At 33.8% G+C, this 21,766-nt stretch overlaps 1 protein-coding gene across 2 annotated transcripts in view; it reads left to right on the forward strand.

Annotated features, from left to right (window-relative positions):
* Positions 1–21,766, forward strand: part of MYCBP2 (MYC binding protein 2) — a 258,565-nt gene that overhangs the window by 177,401 nt on the left and 59,398 nt on the right. For both annotated transcript variants that reach the window (XM_090258643.1, XM_090258644.1), the window contains exons 50-56: positions 1,268–1,365; positions 2,056–2,172; positions 2,870–3,010; positions 13,260–13,334; positions 15,860–16,084; positions 17,115–17,247; positions 20,855–20,977. In XM_090258643.1, the coding sequence (XP_090114769.1) occupies positions 1,268–1,365; positions 2,056–2,172; positions 2,870–3,010; positions 13,260–13,334; positions 15,860–16,084; positions 17,115–17,247; positions 20,855–20,977 (912 nt within the window). The remainder of the gene's footprint in view (positions 1–1,267; positions 1,366–2,055; positions 2,173–2,869; positions 3,011–13,259; positions 13,335–15,859; positions 16,085–17,114; positions 17,248–20,854; positions 20,978–21,766) is intronic.

A 21,766-nucleotide genomic window follows, 5' to 3' on the forward strand; every position in this document is an offset into this window, starting at 1 on the left:
GTAGAGGTAAAAGTAATCCTAATTAGCTGTCTACCAGAATTTTTTTTTTGGAAACTCTGATATAAGTAGTTTGTTTTTACAGTGAAGATAAAGCGGTACTTTACATTGATGTAACTGTACAGAATATACATTGATTTAACTGTATGCAATCAGATATCTCAAAATCATCTATATTATTCCAGAAACCTGTATTCTCGGCCTTTGCTATATTCTCCTTTATTTCAACATATCCATAAAGCCTTTAGTTCTTCAAACTTGTGTTGGTTCTGAGCAAAACATTGTTCTAGGTAAGACAATTACTGTCAAGTATTAACAATTTATTGATGATTACAAAATAAAAGAAGCAAACCAAGTTATGTGAAGCAGAATATAAGTAGCAACACACAAGAAGTACAAACTGTAGGAAATCAAAAGTGGAGATAGTCAGGAATGGCTTCATCTTTGGTAATAGTGGGGTGGAGGAAATTGCTACAAAGTAGGTAAGAAAAACACTCTTACATTTGTTTTTGCAAATGAAACTGAAGAAAAGGGTCCATATTTACTTGGAATCACCCATTTTTTTCCCCTACCTTTCTAACCCAACTTTCTCCCAAAGTTACCAGACTGTGAGTAGGCTGGGGCCTTGCTTGACCACAGGCAAGGACAGATGACAGTTTATTAGAATAATGATTATAATAATAGCTTACATTTATTGAGCACTTAACACATGTGCAACATTGTTTTATTCAGACTGTATATATTTTAAATTAGTTCATTCTCCCCTCAGCCCTGTGAGATAGGTGCTGTTCTCATTCCCATTTTATAGATGAAAAAGTTGAGGCACAGAGTCAAATGGCAGATGTGGGAACAAGCAAGACAGTCTAATGTAGGACCCCAGCTTCTAACCACCACACTGTGTTGCATGTTAGTGATAGAGATGGTTGGTATCGATGATGATCGGTGCTCTGATCTGATGTTGTGAGATAATGTTTGATTATATGACGATTTCTCTTTTATTTTTATTTTTTTAATATAATTTCACATATTCAGATAAAGAATGTGAGCCCTTCCTTTTTTTCTTGAACCCTAACATACTTGTTTGGAAATTCAGTACCGTTTTTCAAGTATCTCTCTTTGTTAACTATAAATATCAATCACCTTAAAAGGACAGAATTTAGATATTTGTTTTAACTGTTTAAAATAGCCTGTGAATGTATATAAGGTTAGGTTTAAGGATCCTCCCTTTCTTGTATTCTCAAATGTTTCAGTTTCCTTCCTTTTCTTATAGATGCTGGACTAGAAGTAAAAGTAAAAGACCCACCGAAAGGGATGATCCCACCGGGAACTCAGCTGGTCAAACCAAGGGCTGAACCTCAACCAAACAAGGTTAGGGTAGGATGAAATCAGAACCTGCATCAGTCAGAGAATTACTAATTTTCTTCATTGATGCTTCATGCGGGCCATCAAACATCTAATATTTTACTTGATTTTAGTATCTGAGTTCTAAATATTTCTAAATAATTTTGAAGAGTACCTCATGGTAATTCTAATCATTTCTAAATTGCATGAACTGTACTTTTTGGCTCCATTATATAATACTTTTTAAGGCCTTGTGTACTTTCTGTTAATTGAAAATTTACAACTAACAGAAAGTCTACTGTTCATAAATATATAAATTTGCAAGGTTAAAGTATTCTATGCTCCTAAGAAAAATTAATTTCCTAAATAGAGGAATTTTTGTAAACTGTTTATTAAAAGAAACATTGGTAAAGAATTTATATTCTACCTTTCTAAAAAATAACTCTTTTCTCCTTTTTATCATGTCCTCAAAATTTAGAGAGAATATTATAAATATATATTAATAATTTTAAATTTTTTCAAGTGATGTACATTTTAATACTTTTATTCTATTGTTATAAATAAACCACTATTGTTTGCACAGGGAAAATAGCTTCAAATAATTTTGGAAACTTTCTAAGATTTAATAATACTTTCAAATCTGTTTAATTTTATCTCTTACTACTTATAAGATACTCCATTCTAATGATTTGTCCTGTCTGTCTTTTCTTTTCTCAGGTTCGAAAATTCGTGGCCAAGGACAGCGCAGGGCTCCGCATCCGCAGCCACCCTTCCCTTCAAAGTGAGCAGATAGGCGTAGTGAAAGTCAACGGAACTATCACTTTTATTGATGAGGTAATTTGTAATGAAACACCTGGTAATAAATTTTGGACAAAGTTTTTGTATTGTTTGCACAATAATAAAGTTACAAATTTTTCTCTTAGAATATGTTTTAAGTAGTTTGGGTAGTATTTGGCAAATTGTTGGCAAAATGTGTTCATTGAGTTTCAAACATTTCATTTATTTTTATTTATCAGCATAAAAGTAAAATTATATATTTAACATGAAAGGAACTCAGTAAATATAGTAGACAGAATCTGTGCAAGTACTTACTTAAAATGAGTATAGTTCGTCTTGAATTTTTTAAACGTTATTTGCTTTTAAATGTGTTTATTATATTGCTTTAACTTTGACAATGCATTTTTCTAATAATATAGCCAAGTAACTTCTGATTATTAATTGAGGGGAAGGAAGACTTATGTTCTTTTGGGAAATATCTGCTATTATGTTTAACCTATCTTAAAGTGTGATTTCTTTGTAGTTTTACTGCTGTGACACTGTTTTTACAGTCTCGCCATGTGAATTATCATATTGCTTGGCATTGCCTTGCTGCTTTTTTTCCCTTAAAGGTTCTCTCATACTTACTGTCTGCAAAAACTAGATGCTTAATCTCCATGTCCCCCTTGATTTGCCTGCTTTGTAGCCTTCCAGCCCTTGCTAGCTGCATAGGAGTTACAGGAGGGCACGGCTTGTTTTGTTGCTTACTCCTCAGATCCACAATGATGACGGTGTATGGCTGAGGCTGAATGATGAGACCATAAAGAAATACGTTCCCAACATCAATGGTTACACTGAAGCCTGGTGTCTCTCTTTTAATCAACATCTTGGCAAGAGTCTTTTGGTCCCTGTTGACGTAAGTAAAAGAACATTTTAAAAAGCATTATAAGTACACTCTGTCCTCATTACAGGACATTGTATAATTAAGGCTTTTCAGTTCTGAGGTAAACCACAACTAAACATTATAAGTGCTTGAATTCTTGAGAGCTGCTGTGTACAGGTGGACTTTGGCAAGGCTAACAACCTCATTATGATCCATCACAGGCAGAAAGTAATAAATGAAAACTAGGTCAATGGAGTTTTTCCAAAGAGGTGGGGAATGAGAGGGGTTTGCATATTCCTTTTCCTTTCTTATTCACACTATTGAATGGAATGAATGCCAGACTAAATGTATGAAATCAGTATCATTATCATTCAAAGACATGTGTAACATTTTTTTATGTTGGCATTTTGTAATTAGTTTTGTGTTTTTTTTTTGTTTGAATTTTTTTTTTATAATATACTATTGTATTAAAATAAGATGGATTTCTAGACTTGTGTTGCTATGTTGTTCTAGTTCAAGCTAACTCTTGTCTGAGAGAATTCATTGAACCTCTTCCACAAATGCAGTAGAATATTGAGAGCCGGTGTTCACAAGATTGCTACATCACTAAATGCGATAGTAATCCACAACTCTTTTTATTATTTTCAAGGTAATTTTTTTAAAAGATTTTATTTATTGATTTTTGGAGAGAGGGGAAGGGAGGGAGAAATAGAGGGAGAGAGACATAGATGTGGAAAAGAAACATTGATTGGTTGCCTCTTGCGTGCCCCCAACGAGGGACCTGGCCCCCAACCCAGGCATGTGCCCTGACTGGGGTTTGTGGGATGACACCCAACCCTGTGAGCCACACCAGTCAGGGCTAAACCAGATCTTACTAAATTTTCCTCAGATTTGTTTCTGCAGGTAACATGTGAAGGATTTTGACTATGGAAAAGAAGTATTACTCTGGAAAAGAACGAGCAATTCTTATCATCTGTGGCTAACAATAAGCTGGCCTTAAATGGTTTGAAATCATTTCTTTATCATAGAAACCAAATATTGTTCAGGATTATGAAAATACATATTAAATGAAATAACTGTAGCAGTCATTTTACTTCTTTTGTTTGCAGTTTATTTTTTAAATTTTCACCAATTTAGATTTTTGTGTATTTTAAGTCCCTAAACAGAGCATTATACTATCTTTACTAGCTCCTCCACCCCAGTTTTTTTCCTTGATTTTTTTCCTGTTCATTTGAAGATATGCTTTTGAGAAAGGAAGGCAGTCACAGATAAAACAAGAGAATAAACTAAAGTAGAAAGGAAGAGCAAGAAGTGTTGTATGTTGAAATTCTAAATTTCATAGTTTAATTTTGGAATATTGGTGTGGTGTTCTGTTATTTGATGCTTTTAAACCTCATCTGAAAGATCATTTGTGGCAGACAGTGTTCTTGAGGCCAGAGAGAAGGGCAGTTAACAAGGTGAGAGAGAAGGCTAAGTGGGGGGAGCCATACAGATACTTGTGGATACGTTTTCACTGGAATGTGAATGAGAAGGCTACCACGACTCATTTGAAAAAACCTTGATGCAGAATATTGGAGATCGAAAGTATGTTTAAGAATGACACAAATTCTATTATCATGTAAATAATTCAGAGTCTGGCGCTGGTTGATGTGGCCGAGTAGGTTCGACCATCGTCCCATAAACTGGAAGGTCACAGGTTTGACCCTTGTTCAGGGCACATGCCTAGGTTGCAGATTCAGTCCCAAATCAGGGCACACACAAGAAGCAACCCATCGATGTTCCTCTCCTCTCTCCCCCTTCCTTCCCCTCCAGTTTTTCTGGTTTCTTTATTTTAAAGATGGTAGTAACTTAAGATTTGTATAAATAAAGGAAAGACACCAGCAGGAAAGGGGTAAATTAAAGATATAGATGAGAAATCTGAAGACTGAAAAAGGAGGGGAAATGGGATTAAGGCTATATTTTGAGAGTGTTTCTGTGAAGGAGCAGAGGATGTGTATGGTAGTAGATAAGTTTTTAGGGACAGAGGGAGGAAGGGAAGAGGCTGAAGGAGACCATGATACTTCCATAAACTAGAAGAGAGGAAAGCCATCAGTTGAGATAGAAACAAATAAGTTAAAGGGTTCAGGAATGTCATAAAAATTATGAATGATGTTTAATAGAAGTAGAAGAGGGATCTGATGTAAAACTACTTGTTTTGGAACTATTGAGCCACTAAGGACTGAGACCACTGGATGGATTCATTCTGACACCTTTCCTCCCACAGACCTAAGTGTCCAGAATTAAAGGAGCCAGTGAAGCAGATTGTAGCATTAGCTGGAATTTTCCAGGATGCTATAACAGAGGAGTGGGGATGAAAAGGAGTTTCAGATGCTGATGGCAGAACAGTTGAGGTCTCCAGCTGTTTTCTGGCCTAAATTAGAAATGTGAAAGGACAAATTGGGGCCAGGGGGCGGTCCATGGGACTTGGAGGACTTAATAACATCCTAGAACAGTATCGTGAGTGCACTGTAGTTAAAGAGCTGGAAGGTTATAGGCAGTTTGTGTGCTAAAATAGAATATCTCAATGTGATTTCATAATTAGAGCATTTTATTGAATAAGATGGCCCATTAATGTATCCATGGAAGGGTCACTGAAGCATAGTGGATGTGAAAGTCATTGGAACTGCCTTACTCTTAAGAAATAAAAGGCTAGGCAGTTGGCTGGTCATCGTATCTACAACAGAAGCCACACGTGTGATGACGACACTGTAACCCGGAAGGTTTAAGATGAAAGTGAATTTGTTTACCATTGCAGGAAGGGTCCCATTAGATACCAATGTAGTCATGGGGCAAATGGGAATACATAGTTTGATATTGGATCAGGGAGAAACATACAGCAGTTTTGGTGAAAAAATAAGAGAACAGGGCTATGTGGTTTATATTTATGTGGTGACTTAAGATGACAGGATACAGTATAGCAAAATTAACTGGCCTAGAGCTCCAAACAAAAGTAAAGGTGCTTCAGTTTAGGTGTTAGATGAGGACCCACACAGAGTCAGAACCTAGTATAGGTAAGGACAGCCTAGTTTTCCAGGGTTTTGTCTGTAGGGACTGCAGCAGGCCCCTTATACAATCCGTATGTTTTTAAGGAGCACCTTACTCTGTAGGGCTAGGGCATAGAGGGAATAAATAGATTTGTACAGAGGGAATAATAATTCCACCTCATCCCCTAAAGGAACTAATACAACTAAATAAATGCATCTTGTTACTTATTCCTTTGTATCTCTTATTACTAATACATTAAAGTAATTTTTTTTGAACTAAGTCAGCTAAGAAAATATAAGGAAAAAATCTGCATCCTTCATCTTTATTCCTATTTTCTCATTAATTTAAAAATATTTTTGTAATACATAGTATAATATGAATGTCTAACGCTGCTTAACGTTCTCCATATCCATGATTCTGTCTCTGTTCTTCTTGTTTGCTTATTTTGTTTTCAAGATTCAGTTGTTGATAGATATGTACTTATTGCCATTTTATTGTTCATAGTTTTGATCTTCTTTTTCTTAAATCGGCCTCTTTAACATTTCATATAATAATGGTGTAGTGATGATGAACTCCTTTAGTTCTTTCTTCTCTGGGAAGCTCTTTATCTGCCCTTCAATTCTAAATGATATATTTGCTGTGTAGAGCAATCTTGGCTATAGGTCCCCACTTTTCATAACTTTGAATATTTCTTGCCAGTCCCTTCTATCCTGCTAAGTTTCTCTGGAAATCAGCTGACAATATTATGGAAACTATCCTGTAAGTAACCAACTTCTTTTCTCTTGAAGCTTTTAAGATTCTCTCTTTATCTTTAACCTCTGGCATTTTAATTATAATGTGTCTTGGAGTGGACCTCCTTACATCCATCTTATTTGGGACTCTCTGTGCTTCCTGGACTTGCATGTCTATTTTCTTTACCAAATTAGGGAACTTTTTCTTCATTATTTTTTCAGATAGGTTTCTGGTTTCTTGCTTTTTCTCTTCTCCTTCTGGGACCCCAATGATGCAAATGTTAGAACGCTTGAAGTTGTCTCAGAGACTGCTTACACTACCCTCATTTTTGGGGGGGGGGGGATCCTTTTTTTCTTGTTGTTCTGATTGGTTTTTTTTTTTTTTTTTTTTTTTCTTCCTTATGCTCTAAATCATTGATTTGATTCTAGGCTCCATCCACTCTACTGTTGTTTTCCTGTAAATTGTTCTTTATTTCAGTTAGTGAATTCTTCATTTCTGACTCAAGTAATTTTTGCTGTTGAGGTCCTCACTAAGTTCCTTGAGCATCCTTTTAACCACTGTTTTGAACTACACATCTGATAGATTGCTTAACTCCCTTTCGTTTAGTTCTATGTTTTGATCTGTCCTTTCATTTTCGCCATGTTTCTTTGTCTCCTTGTTTTGGCAACCTCCCTGTGTTTTTCCATGTATTAGGTAGAGCTGCTATGAGTCCCTGTCTTGGTAGCATAGCCTAATATATTAGGTGTTCTGTAGGGTCCAGTGGCATACCCTCCCCTATCACCTGAGCTGGGTATTCAAGGTGCACCCTTCATGTGCACCCTCCTCCTGTAGTTGAGCCTTGATTGCTATTAGGAGGTCAATGGGAGGGATTAATGCCGGCCAGTCAGCTATGAGGACTGCCTGTGACCACTGACCACCAACCTCCACCCTCAGTGGAGGATCAGCTGTGCAGAGACAAGGTGGTGGTGCTCCGACATGGTCTATAGATGTCCACTAGGTGTGCAGGCGCTGGGATTTCCCATGTGGTGCAGGTCAAGATCAGCCCACACCTGTGTTCTTCCCAGGGCGACCCTGCCTGAGCTACAGAGCAATCTGAAACGGCTGCTACTTGTGCTCGCTTGGAGATTCCCAGGTGAAGCCAAGCTGTGAATCTTGACTGTTGCTAGTGCCAGGCCTGGTGTCACTTAGCAAGAGGTATTGGGGCTGGGGCTCACTGGGGCCAGCTGTTGCTTATTTGAGAGGATTTAGGAAGTCGTGAAGCATAAGCCAAGACCAGTTATTCATATGGAAAAGTTTCTGTTAAGAGCTTGGGTGGACCTGTAAGTTGGGTGGGATGGAGTCTCTGGGTATCTCCAGGGCAGGGCAAACAGTGTTATTCAGGTTGATGGAGTCTCACATATGGCACCCACCTGCCAGCTCTGTGGGTCTGTCAGGGGAGGATTCAGAAAGGGGACAATGGCCTCTGCTCGCCTTTCTGTCTGGGAGAAAGCTATCCCCCAGCTCTTGCCTTAATGCCAGACACTTCAGTTCCTCCCTGCATACCACTGGTGCCTTTCAAGCTGCTACCCCGTGCTGGAGCTCAGAGGGAGTGAGTCTGAGTAGATGAGTCCGTGAGTGTGTTCTTTAAGAGGAGTTGCTTGGGACTCTAGAAGTTTCTTCCACTGACTCAGTCCGCACTGGTTTTTGCATCCAGAAGCTGTGGGGACTTATCTTCCTGGCATTGGAACCCTGGGCTGGGGAGCTTGGTGTGGGGCTGGGACTCCTCGCTCCTGAGATATCCCTCCCGAATTTTTATCCACCACATGTGAAGGTGGAACCAGCCCATTCCACGTCTCCACCTCTCCTACCAGTCTGGATGGATGTGGTTTCTTTAATTCTATAGTTGTTGGACTTTCATTTAGCTGGATTTCTAGCAGTTCTGAGTGATGGTTATTCTATAATTTAGTTGTAATTTTGATGTTGCTGTGCAAGGAGGCAAACCATGTTTACCTATGCTGCCATCTTAAATGAAAGTCACGAATCCTTTTCAAAAGCCATTCAGAGTCACCTCCTAATTTATCTTCAGTGTCAGTTCAGATTTCAAGCCAAATCCTTAAGCTAGAGGCTCTGGGAGGGAGATGCCTGGTCTCCACCCTCAAAAAGCTTGCATACTTGCTCAAAAATGTCTCTTGATGTGTTTCTTCAATGTACTTCCCAGTAATGCTGTAGCTATTAATTTATTGCCCATTCAACAAATATTTATTGAATCCTTATTATGTATCAGATACTAAGTTGGGAAGTAGGTTTTGGGTGGAGAGGCAGAGGGGAGGGATACAAAATAAATGCAGTTCTCACTCTTGAGGTAAGCACTATATAGTGTGACAGACATACTATTTTCAAATAATTAAGTTGCATTGTGATAAGTTTTAGAATGGCTTACCTTAGAAGATGACATTTGAGGAGGTCTTGAAAACAGTGTTGCCAGGAAAAAGAGAAGGAATTTCTGTACAGAGAATCAAATGTCCAAAGTTATGGCAGCACGATGTGTTTGGAAACTGATAAATAGTTCATATGAATGAAGCAAAGATTTGGGAATAGAAAGTATATAAGTACTGGGGAAATTAGGTTTTCCTCTGCTTTTTCAGGTAACACTTAAAGTACGAAAGGCTTACTTCTTTCTCCAACTGCCCATAATGGTTAGTCATGTTTTTCGGTTTGTTTTTTCTTTCCTTAGCCTCCAGCCCATTTGTATTTATATACCGCTTTCTTCTGTTCAGCCCCTCAGGGCTAAGGACTCATAAGGATCTCTTCTTATTTATATTTGTTTCTTTCAACGTGTTAAGTATTACATTTTGCTTATATTAGGCTTTCAGTATTTAACAAATAACTAATTTTTAAGTTCTTGGTTTTTGGTATGTTCATTCTGCTTTAAAAAATTCCTAACATATATTCTTCTTACCTTAATTCTCTCAGTTCTCAGTGTGATCCTGTGATGTTAAGTATTTTAACATTCTCTTTTTTTCCGATGACAAAAGACAGCTACTGTCTCAAGTAGAAAGTAGTGGCGCTGGTTCCAGAACCCCAGTTGATGTGGTTAAAACCCATGCTTTTATGTTTAGCCTGCCTTAATCTAGTAGAGAGATAAGAATAAATGAAGTTATAAAGCAAAAAAGTAAATATGCCTATAAAAATCAAATTATTTTGGCTAGAATTACCAAATACAATTAATATGAACGTTCATGACCTCATTGGTTGAATGAGGATGACTACCGCGATATACGTGGAAGGTGATATGGGTCAGTCTGAGAAGTCATACCTGGAGAATGTTGATTTTAAATTAGAATTGTGGAGATTTGGAAACTACAAAATGTTAGCTAGTAGATATCTCATTCGTCAGGGAAAATGTAAGTAAAAAGGAGAGAGAATTAGGTAAGCACATGACATGGGAGACATCTGACTGCCTAGGAATAGAATTTAAAATTTTTGGAAAACAGTTTTATTTCTAGGATAAGGGGATATTTAGTGATTTGTAACTTAGAGGCACAACAATGTGGATACTTTGTCAAAAATGAAGTCCTCCAACATTATGAAGCAAGTTGAATGGTAGAGAAAGTTTATATCAGGAAAAGTAGATGGTACCTCATTAGAAGTTTTCTAAGATACCTTTTTAATACCCATATTATCTGTATTCTTGCAAAAGCAACATTGGGCTCTGAACTTTTCCATGCAGTTATACAAACCACTTCTTACCTACTTAGGCTGATTGTGTTCAAATATAGAACGCAGGATGATTTTTTTGAAATTGGGGGCCCCAAAGATTTGAAGGAGAAATGAAGTGAAAATATCATTTAGTAGTCTTTCTTAGAGCATTACCCAGGGTAATGGGCAAAATTAGCAAATGTTTCTTGCATTTTGTGTCCAGTTTCATTCTTTCGGGTTACCTACTAATGTCAGGTAGTCAGAGCTTTAACATACTCCAAATTTCTTAGTTTTGTTTTGTTAACAAATTTATGAGTATGTGTATGCGTAACCTGTTTTTTAGTCTTGATAAATAATATTCACTTAATGTACCATTAGTAAATGTACTGTGCTAGATGATTATCAAAAGCTCATTTCATACTTGACCTCAATGTTTAAATTTCCCAAACAAAATGAGATTTAGGCAATTAAAATAACATTGTAATTGTTTGTATACTCACATATGCTATGTTTAATTTTCCTGAGGTATTTTATCCTTTTCACTTTAAAAATGGTGATTGTAAACTCTGTGTTTATCTAGCACAATGAAGGAATTATTATTATTTTTTTATTTGCCTGGCATTTGACATCTTTGGTTATGTATTTTCATCACGAAAATTATTCACTTATTTGATTTCTTCTATGCCTTGAAAGATTGTCAGCTTATAGTTGCGATTTGGTGCTCATTAATTTAGTTAGGTTTTTAGTATACTTTAATTTTCTAATACTTGTAACAGAACCTTTTTTGTCTATAAAGTAGTCTTTGAGAATAAAATGATTTTGATTTTTGTAGATACATGTGTATTTGTGTATATATACATATATACATAGACATGTATATATGAAATTATGTGAAATCTAAATTATATATTTTAACTGAGAAATTACAACTTTGGAGAAGTTGATATTTTTATGCACGTTTATATTTTTAACTAAACATTCTTAAATTTTCAGAAGATAACTTTGCAAGTATATTTTATTTTTAAAATCCCACTTTTGTGTTTGGTACATTTTTGATTCCTGGTACATGCAATTTTGTTAGGTTACCACGTTTTGAAAATAATCTTATAGTAAACCAGTGCAAACTATAAATGCAGAACAAAAGCAAAAAAATGTCCAGTTTGAACCCTCATAGTTCACATGTGTAATGGAATTTTATTGACAATATATTACTGTCATTGGCAGTTATATTACTTTGACTTATTCTTGTACATGTTAACTCATGTACTCAGACTTAGAAAACACTTAAGTTTGTACTTTGCAATTAAAGGAAGGTACAAGTTTTAAATATTATCAGTCACCACATTGCTTACTTATTGTTAGCTTCATCTGCATTGCTTTTCACATTGCTTTAGTATTAAAAAATATTAAGCTAAAAAAATACTTTTAAAAATCTTGATATTGTTTTATGTCAGAGAACTGTACCACCAGTCCCTGTGAAGGAGAAAACTATTGAGCAAATATTTCACAAATTCTTAGATACATGAATGAACTAGGAAGGACATCTTTTCCCTAAGCACTTCATAATACTTTGCAACATGTTTCTACTTCTAAAGAGAAAGGACCCTGCTGTCTATCCATTTTTACATGTGTAAGGGGGTTTTGTTTGGAGGTTTTGTTTTGTTTCACATTTCATTGTAGGCATATTATTATTCTGGCTTTTATATGTTTTATATTTATGAATTAGCCTATATGTATGTATATGGGTATTTGTCTACATATGTCAGTAAACACATATACATGAGAAAAATACAGAATCAGAGCACATTAAATAAATATTTATTACCTAAAATGGCTTATAATTGGTTGGGAGTTGTGTTGTTTGCTTTGTGTTGAAGTCCTGGGTGATGATAGCTTTTGTTAACATTTTGAACATCCTAATTTTGTCCAAAATAACCATTTATCTCAGTATGTACATAAGCAGGACAATTGTATAATTGCTACTCACTGGAAATATTTTGATTTCATATAAGATAAATACATTCAGTTGAATGATATGTCTATGTAAAATGTGTATTATTTAAATTTTCATTATGATAGTTTGTGAAAAATGTTTTTTCTGGAACTATGCTGCTTTGAATTAGTTGTTCTTTAACAAAATATTTTTAGGCTTTAACATAGTGACTAAATTATCAGTGCATTTCCTAAACTTTGAAATGGAGAAAAGTAGGCTGGTCTTTTGATAAAAGATTCATATTGTCTGTTTTTCTGTACGTTTTCTTAACAAATTTGCCAACAGCTTTCAGTAACATTTCCAAATGATTTTTTCCACTTATGTAACACAGGAAATTTTTTTTTTAATGACTTAGACTTTTTTTTTACTTTTTTTTTTTTTTTTTTGGTACTTTAAAAAATGTTAACTAGTTCACATATACTACATGCCATTGTTACTCATAGTAATAGTTGCAGTATCTATACAATCTATATTATTCACATTTTCTTTATGAACCGCAGACTGTTTTCTGTCATGAAACAAATCTGGGTTATACTGGAACAGATAAGTTGTCAGATACAGAGTTTTAAAGTTTCCTTCTTACATTGACTGTTAAGCTTTAAATCAATGTCTGGCTCTTAATTTTAGTAAAATGGCATGACACACTATATCCATGGAGAGCTTTTGACAAAATTTATCAGAATTTTTTTGATGTGTGGTTTACTCAGGTGGCTTCAGTTTCCCTTTAGTAAAATAATGTTTCAGTGCTGGTGCTAGAGTACAGAACAATGTTGTTACTGTGAACGCATCTTCTGCAGCTGATATCCTGTTCCCTTTCTTTGTTGATATTTTTCTTTCTTAAACTTTGTCGCTCAGAGTATCTTTAATGCTAGCCAAGGAGTCAGGGATTTGGACGTATTTTCATGGACTTCCAAAGCTTTTTGCCCCCAGGTGAGTTAACTGTAAGGAACAGTCATACATTATTCAGATATTTCAGCGTGTATAACAAATTTACATTATATCCTTTGAAATCTTTGTTTAAAATTAATATTTTTTTTACCAAAAAAGATCTATCAAAGTGCTGCAGCTGAGTTTCCCCTATAAACCTGCTTCTCCCAAATAATGTATTATTAGTTTAAGTTAAACTTTTACATGACTCCAAGTTCTTGATGTTTAATTTTATGACTAGCTTCTCCCACAATTACATCCAAGTCTCGCTTTTTCAGAACTAGCTATTTAGGTGGGAGAGTCTTGACCCTATGGCTCGTCTCTTTTTTCCAGTTCTTCCACAGTACCATTTTTGAATGCTCATCTGTCTGAGAATGGGAAGGGAGTACAGTTTATATGCTCGTGCCAGGTCTTACATTCCTGTAGTGAATAAAACATGTATTTTAACATCACTTCTTAGTTTATGTCTATTACTTCCTTTTATACTGCTTAGTGTTAAAAAATGGCATAGACTTTGTTCTGCATATATTTATATAGTTTATTTAACTATTCAATTAAGAATTTTAATAAAAGTTCTCATATTGCTTTCAGTGAGTAACTTGCACTTAATAGTTTTTGCCGACACTTATCTCTCAGTGTTACCCTGAATGATCAAAAGTTGGAAATACAGTTATACTTAATTAAATGCTCTAGGTGTATTATTAAATACTAGTGAGATTATTTTTCTCTGAATCTATTAATACTTGCTTATGATTTTTTGATGTTATACCATATAATTTTTTTAACTTCAGTTGTAATAAGGACTAACTTGCCTCTTCCAGCTTTGAAATAGCATGATGTATCTACTAAAATTGATCATATACAAGTAGACATTTTTCAACATTTACTGAAAATTTTGTAAGTGTAGTTACACAGTTTAAACTTCAGACCCTACTCTCCCATTTTTGAGTGCTCTTTCTATTCATGTTGTTGTGCACATATATGTTTTTGCAAGAATACCTGCATGGCTATTTTAGTTTAAGGTTATTTTCTGTTGTAGATCTAATCTGAATTTTTCAAGTATTTAAAATTCTCATTTCCATTAAATTGCCATTATATAGCTAAAGAATTTTGGATAAGTATGATGCGATGATTACATTAAATTAAATAAATATTGTCTATAGTATATATTTGTATTACTAAAAATTGACTATTGATCAAACAATAAAATTTACAAAATATTATGTGAAGGTTATTAGTGGCTTTAAATTTTTTCCTGTTCAGCCATATATTGAATTAAAGCTGCAAGTACACAGAATTCTTAAGTCCACATTTTTAACCTCAGGATTTTATTTTTTATTTTCTATTATGTAATGGACATGTTTACACACCTCTTAATATGAGACTATAGGGATAGAGCTGTCAGTAATAGTATTTTATCTTGCATAACATACTAGGATTTTTTTTTGTTTTTATTCTAACATTACTAAATACTAATTTTAATCTAATGTTAGAGTAAGTGTCCCATTATGGTAATATTTTACTGAATTTCAACATGGAGCAGTTGTAGAGTGTATATTACTGTATTTAAGATTGCCATTTAAATCTGTTTTGAAGAAGTAATAATGAAAATGGAAAAACCCCTAGTGTGGAACTTTGATATACTTTTAGTTGGGAAGAATAACAAATATGGGAAGGGAAGGTTGTTATTCCTCTTCATTGCATTTACATAGGAAACAATTTTGTCACAGCATTCAGATTCATAAGAAAATTTAGGGGGTTTTATTTTCTTTTGTTGTGGAAATGACTCTTTTATATCCAAATGCATTATATGGATGTAAACATTCCTCTTTAATGTTAATCTCTCTTCTCTACTGAAATATAATCATCTTTTTCTATTAATAGCTTTAATATATCACTGTTAAAAATGGCCTAGCAAATCTACCAGGACATCTTTATTTGTACCATATTAAGAAAATTTGAGTTGTTAAAATCTTACATTCTTATTTCATTTATAACTAGTAAATATTAAGATGTATCTGTATTTTATATACATTTTGTTATCATTGTTCTTGCTGTTTATAGATAAGTCTCCAGAGTCTTAACACCTATTTTCTCTATTTGTAAATAATTATTACAGACAAAAAAAAATGTAAGAAATGAAGATTTAGGCTTTTTAACCTATATCAACAGACAGTAATTCAGTAATAATGATTCAAAAGTATTAACTTATTGTTTACATAGTAAATCTATTTCTCCTGTTAAATATTTCATTAAAAGATAAAAGTAAAATTAATACTATATTTCTCAAATTTTGATGGACCAAAGTCTGGAATTCAATTGCTGTCCTGTTATATTTTCTTCTCTTCAACTTTATTTTAATTTTATTCATCTTTGAAAAACTGAATGACTCTTTAACGGTTGTATTGACTAATACTTCAGTTATCTTTACATGTGTATAGAATTGTTGTAAAAGCTATTAATAGGAAGATGTTGAAAGTGATAATAGCTTGTATTTTGTTTATTTTTTTTCCTATTCAAATTTTCAGGAACCTAAAACTAATACTGATGACTTTTTCAAAGACATAAACTCCTGCTGTCCACAGGAAGCAACAATGCAAGAACAAGATATGCCGTTCTTGCGAGGAGGTCCAGGCATGTACAAGGTAGTGAAGACAGGACCTTCTGGCCACAACATCAGAAGCTGCCCTAACCTTAGAGGTATCCCAATTGGAATGTTAGTTCTGGGAAACAAAGTCAAAGCAGTGGGAGAGGTATGGATTCTTGTAGCTTCGTGACTCCTAAGATCTAGTTTTTAATATAATACAACCAAAACATCTTTTTCTTCCAAAGGTTGCCTTTTCATTCAAGTTTTAAATGCTACTGTTTTTAATCTTTATTTGTATTGGAAATACTAACATAATTTTTCTGTGCTTCTTTTCTAATACTTTTATTCTCATAGTTGTCCTTGTGGAAACAATATATTAACAAAATGATGTATATGTATATATAAATGTGTGGTATTTGCATACATCTTTTTATTATTATAAATGTACTATACAGTCATGGATTAACAGCACTTTTAAAATTTTGCTATGGCCCTGTTCAGGGAGTCAGCTGGTTAGAGTGTTGTTCAGATGCAGGTTTGATCCCTGGTCAGGGCACATAAAAGAATCAACCAATGAATGCATAAATAAGTGGAACAACAAATTGATCTTTTTTCTTTCTCTCTCTCTCTTTCTCTCATCAAATTTTTAAAAATTTAATATTTGCTATTATGGATCAGTATGGAGATGTGATGTATGTACAGGTTTCTTTTCTTTGTTCCTATTCATGCGTCTCACTGAAGTCCTGAACAAATAAAATTACTCTTCCATCAACTGTGGCATTTGCCTCAGCTGATAAGCTTGAAGATGTAGTGTGTCATGCTATTTCTCTGTAAGTGCCATTTCCGAGTCGCATTACAGGCACTACAAACATAAATAAAGAAGTATGTTGTGTTTTGACATGTTAGGTGTCTAAAGAAAGAGCCATGTGTTTTTTGGGTAATATTTAAAATTATTTAGGGATTATCCTTGGGCCTTAAAAATTATTTTAACTCATCTTAAATAAGCAGTATTTTACATAACTTTTTATTGATTTCTGTCTTACCTCAGGCTGTGGTCTTATTTTCGGAAACTAATTTTATGGTAGATATTTATTGGAATGATTACACTATTCAAACTCTTGAACTTTTTGCTGATTTTCAGCCTGAGTGCCCTGAAAGAATCAAGCCAATCAATCATGCTTTTTGTTATGTACCAGGTAACCAATTCTGAAGGTACGTGGGTGCAGCTGGATAAGAACAGCATGGTAGAGTTCTGTGAGAGTGATGAAGGAGAGGCCTGGTCCTTAGCTAGAGACAGAGGCGGAAACCAGTACCTCCGGCATGAAGATGGCAAGTTGGCTTCACTTTGTGATTTATTCCTAGTAACCGTTGAAATGCAGATGTTTAAAGCATATTGTATTTCTTTTATCATTGTGTGTTTATTTACATAAAGCAAAACTAAGTTTAAAAAATCTTGAAATTGTTAATATTTGGCTACTAAATGAATGCATTAAAGAAGGGAATTAAAAGAAAACGTGGAACATATGAATCCATCTTTGTAAGACATGCTTTTTATTAATAAGAACTTGTGTGATTATTCCTCTGTACCAGTCCAGGACTTGAATGTTTTACCTTTTCTACCACTAAATGTAAGTTTGGTTTTCAAATCTCCAATCACAGTACTTCTCCCAGGTAATTTCACTCAATTTAATTGTGTATCAGGGAAGAAGAATAAATGCAAAGTATCTTTTAGGCATTTTCTATTTTGTTGTTAGGGTTTCACCTAGAAACTTCATTTCACTTTTTCAACAGTGATTTCATTTAATAGAAGACTTTCCATTTTGTCCCCCTCTCATTCTCCTGGTGGCAATAACTTTTTCATCAGAGTTCAGACCACATCATCACTTGGGTGAAACTTTATTTAGCTGATTCTGATAGAGTCAAGAATTCCCTCAGTGTTCCTAAAGAACTGTATTCACCACTAGAACGAAACTGGTACTATATTGAAGTTAATTTTTATTTCTTTATACCCAGATTGTGAGTCCCTTATGGACAGGCACAGGGCTTATATTTTAAGATTTTATTTATTTATTTTTGATAGAGGAGAAGAGAGGGAGAGATCCATTAATCATTTGCCTTTTGTACGCGCCCAACCTGGGACCTAACCTGCAACCCAGGTACGTGCCCTGACCAGGAATTGAACCAGTGACCTTTTGGTTTGCAGGACAATGACCAACCAAGTGAGCTACACTGGTCAGGGTGAGGCACAAGTTTTTCATCTTTGTAGTCCTAATTCTGAAACAATTTTTGCAAATATCAATTGCTCACTAAGTTTTATAACTGCAAGTTAAGTCACAAAAATATTAGAAAGGCTATCAAAATTAAATGGGTAAGTGAAGCACAGACTTTTCTACCACATCCCAAAATTATAGGATAATGTCAGATAAACAACAGGACATGCTTCTTCCTAAAAGAATAAACTTACAATCATTATCCAAGAGATAATATGGCTATAAGCATAAATAGATAAAAAAAAAAAACTTTTGAAACCTGCTTAAATGACAGAGTACATTTAGAAATATCTTTTAACATTATACACAAAACATTCTCCATTTTTCCCCACAGTAAGCCTTTGAGATGGATTATGTTATCTTCATTTTACTGGTATGGAAACTAAAGTGCATAGAATTTAAAATGACTTGCCAATGGTTATACAGCTGGGTACATGGCAGATGAAAGACTTGAGCCAGATAATTTATTTATATTTCAAAATCTGTGCTCATTACACTATGTCACACTGCATCAGTAAATCACTGAACACAATTTTAGAACCTACTCCCTTCCTTATCTTTACAGATAAATTTTCTTAGTCAAAGATAATGTCATAAAATAATGTTGAGATGGTAGAATTGTTCTTCATTATATTTTGAAAAAGAAAAGGGCTTCATTTGATGTGAAACAAACATTTTAGAAAACAACCTTTCCATTTAAAAATACTTTCTACATATTATAATGTTTACTACATATTCATAATTTCTTTCATTATGTAAGGATATTCAGATATAAATGAAAATACCTAAAGTGAGATCAGCTTAATGTAAGACATAAGTTAACTGATATGAGAATGGTTTAGGTGACTATCAAAGGGTTTTTCTAGCTTAATAGTAATTTTAACTGGCATATAGTATAATGTGTAAGAATGGACTCTGGAGCTGGACTGCCAGGGTACAAATGCCAGCTCTGCAACTTTTCAGTTATGTGACGTTGGCCCATTTACCTACTATCTCTGTTCTTCAGTTTTCTCATTTACAAAATGAGGATACTTTATAAGTTCTGTATGAAAGACAAATGAACAACTAACAATCACTTTATGATCCTTTACTTAGTCATGATGTGAGTCTTAATTTTTTTAACATAGTAGCTGGGGTGATAAGGAAAGATATGATATAAAGTTAGTGCTTTGTAAAAAGAAAAAGGACTCATGGACACCAGTGTGGTGATTTCGGGGGGCGGGAGGGGAGTTATATAAAGGAAAAATACAATAAAAAGTAAAAAATAAGAAGTTAGTACTTTAAAACCACTAAGATTAGTTAATACAGTATTCAGATAGCCTGCTCAATGGTATTAGTATGTAACTGTTTAATACGGAAATAAGAGGACTTGGCACTATCGTAATTTATTTATATAAAGTAATATGAGTGAAACAAAAGTTTTCCTCTTTGTAAAAATTCTTTATTGGCCTTTGGTATTCATAAATAAAACTAGTAAGCAAAGCTACTACTATGGTCAACACAGACTTTACACTTGGTGCTAGACCATTCTGACTCTAGTGGGTGAGAACGATGCTATCTTTTCCATTCAGATGACTATTCATGAGTATTTTCCAGAAGAAATATTTCACTGCTGAAGCATCTTAGACTGAAGACCATTGCCTAAGGGAAGTGCTATGATTGGGTTATTGAAAAAAGTCTAGGAATGCTGGTAAAGGGATAGATTGTTCATTACCCACAGGTATAGCAGAATTCTGGAAGAAAAGACTCCACCCTATTCTTCTAGTTTTATTTTCTGTTGAAAGGGATATTGACTTTTAAAAAATAAATTTAAAACTTTATTATTCATAATGTTATTTTTAAAGAAGTACTTGTTTCTCCTTTTTACATTTCATACAGCATTTTTATTTTGCCTTTTTAAGCTGGCATTATGTGACTAATTATAGTATTAATGTTTTTTAGTATTATATCAGATAGAATTTTATAGCCACTTGATTATTAATAGGGGATTAACTTAGTTTACCCACTTTATGCTGCATTGTTGCCATTTGTAAACCAAATAAAATATTTGCCATTTCTTTCTTGAAATAAAAATTCTGATACATTTGTTGGCTTCAGTATGTGTTAATAGCTCTGACTACATGACCTGGTTTATCATCTTTTTATTTAGGGAAAATATCCTTATATAATAAGTAAAAATAAACTAAAAGTTAAATTTTCCATAATTTTCACATTCAAAATTTTAAATACTTTGCAAAATTCCTTTTGGTACCATATACTTTGACATTTTTTTTCTATTTGAATACTAATATACAAAATGTTTGATTTCTGACTGATAGGGCATCCAGTTTTGTTTTGTAAAATGCTCTTGTATAAATTTGTAACAAATAGAAGTTTCTGGGCCAGAAATATTAGTATACGTTCAATGATGTATTTCTATCATATAAAAGTAAATTGGTTCCATAATTTATTTCTAAATTACATTGTGTATTTGATAAATGAAAACAAAGATTTGTTATGTACTTTGTCAGTATCAGTGACCTAGTTGGTAAAATTATTATCAAATCTAAATATGAAGTATTTTAATATCTAACCATCATAAAGTCTTTTTTTAAATTTTTCCTTTATTCTTTGAATATGGAATAACGCATAAGAGACCTATTTTATAGTTGTGCCTTTTTTTGTAGAACAAATTCTTCTGGATCAGAATTCTCAAACTCCTCCTCCAAGTCCTTTCTCAGTACAAGCTTTTAATAAAGGGGCAAGTTGTGGTGCCCAAGGATTTGATTATGGACTCGGAAATAATAAAGGTAGGTGTTTATAAGTGATCTTTTATATACGTAATTTTAATATTTTGTTACCTTCTTTCCTACCCATTATAATTGCTGTTTACCCACAAAACTTTATTAAAGTTTTTTTCTAGAAAACTGACAATCAAAATGTTTACAAAAGTTTCTTTAATGCTATTGTTTTTGTCAATTTTAGCTTAAGTTCATAGTTAAGTTTACTTTTTTGTTTCTGTTTAAAGGCACTCGTTTTGAATTTACATCATAAAGATTCTGTGTAACTATACCTAGTAAAAGAACTGTTTCTGTTATCTACTTATTATTAGAAGTAATGTTTATAAACAAAGAAATTTCCAAAGTGATCCATTTAAAATCTATTTTAAGTAATATTTTAAATAAAATTGCACAGCAGCTTTATTAAATTTCTGGGGTTTTGAATATCTAACCAAGTTATCTTAGTTACTTTAGAATTACATGACATAATATCTTTGGATTTGGTATGTACAATGGAACTGAACGAAATCCTAAGCCATGTGGATATAAAATAAATACAGCTTTTTGGCTTCTTAATGGAAGAGACCAGCATCATGGACACTTGAAGCAATAGTTATTCTGAAATAATTTATAGCTGAATTTCATCCAAAATTTCATTTGTGTGAAAATTTGGGCACATTCATGTTCTTTTCTATGAATCTGATCCTGACTCTTTCAGAATCAGCCATGTTGTCAGCAGGTAGTATGCAGTTGGATGATAGGTTAGAGGGAGAAAATAACTTTCATGAAAATAATTTTAACTGTTTATTTAAAGTAATT

Source organism: Furipterus horrens, unplaced genomic scaffold (assembly GCF_987537825.1).
Source record: "Furipterus horrens unplaced genomic scaffold, mFurHor1.1.pri manual_scaffold_12, whole genome shotgun sequence".
In the NCBI taxonomy this organism is placed as follows: Eukaryota; Metazoa; Chordata; class Mammalia; order Chiroptera; family Furipteridae; genus Furipterus; species Furipterus horrens.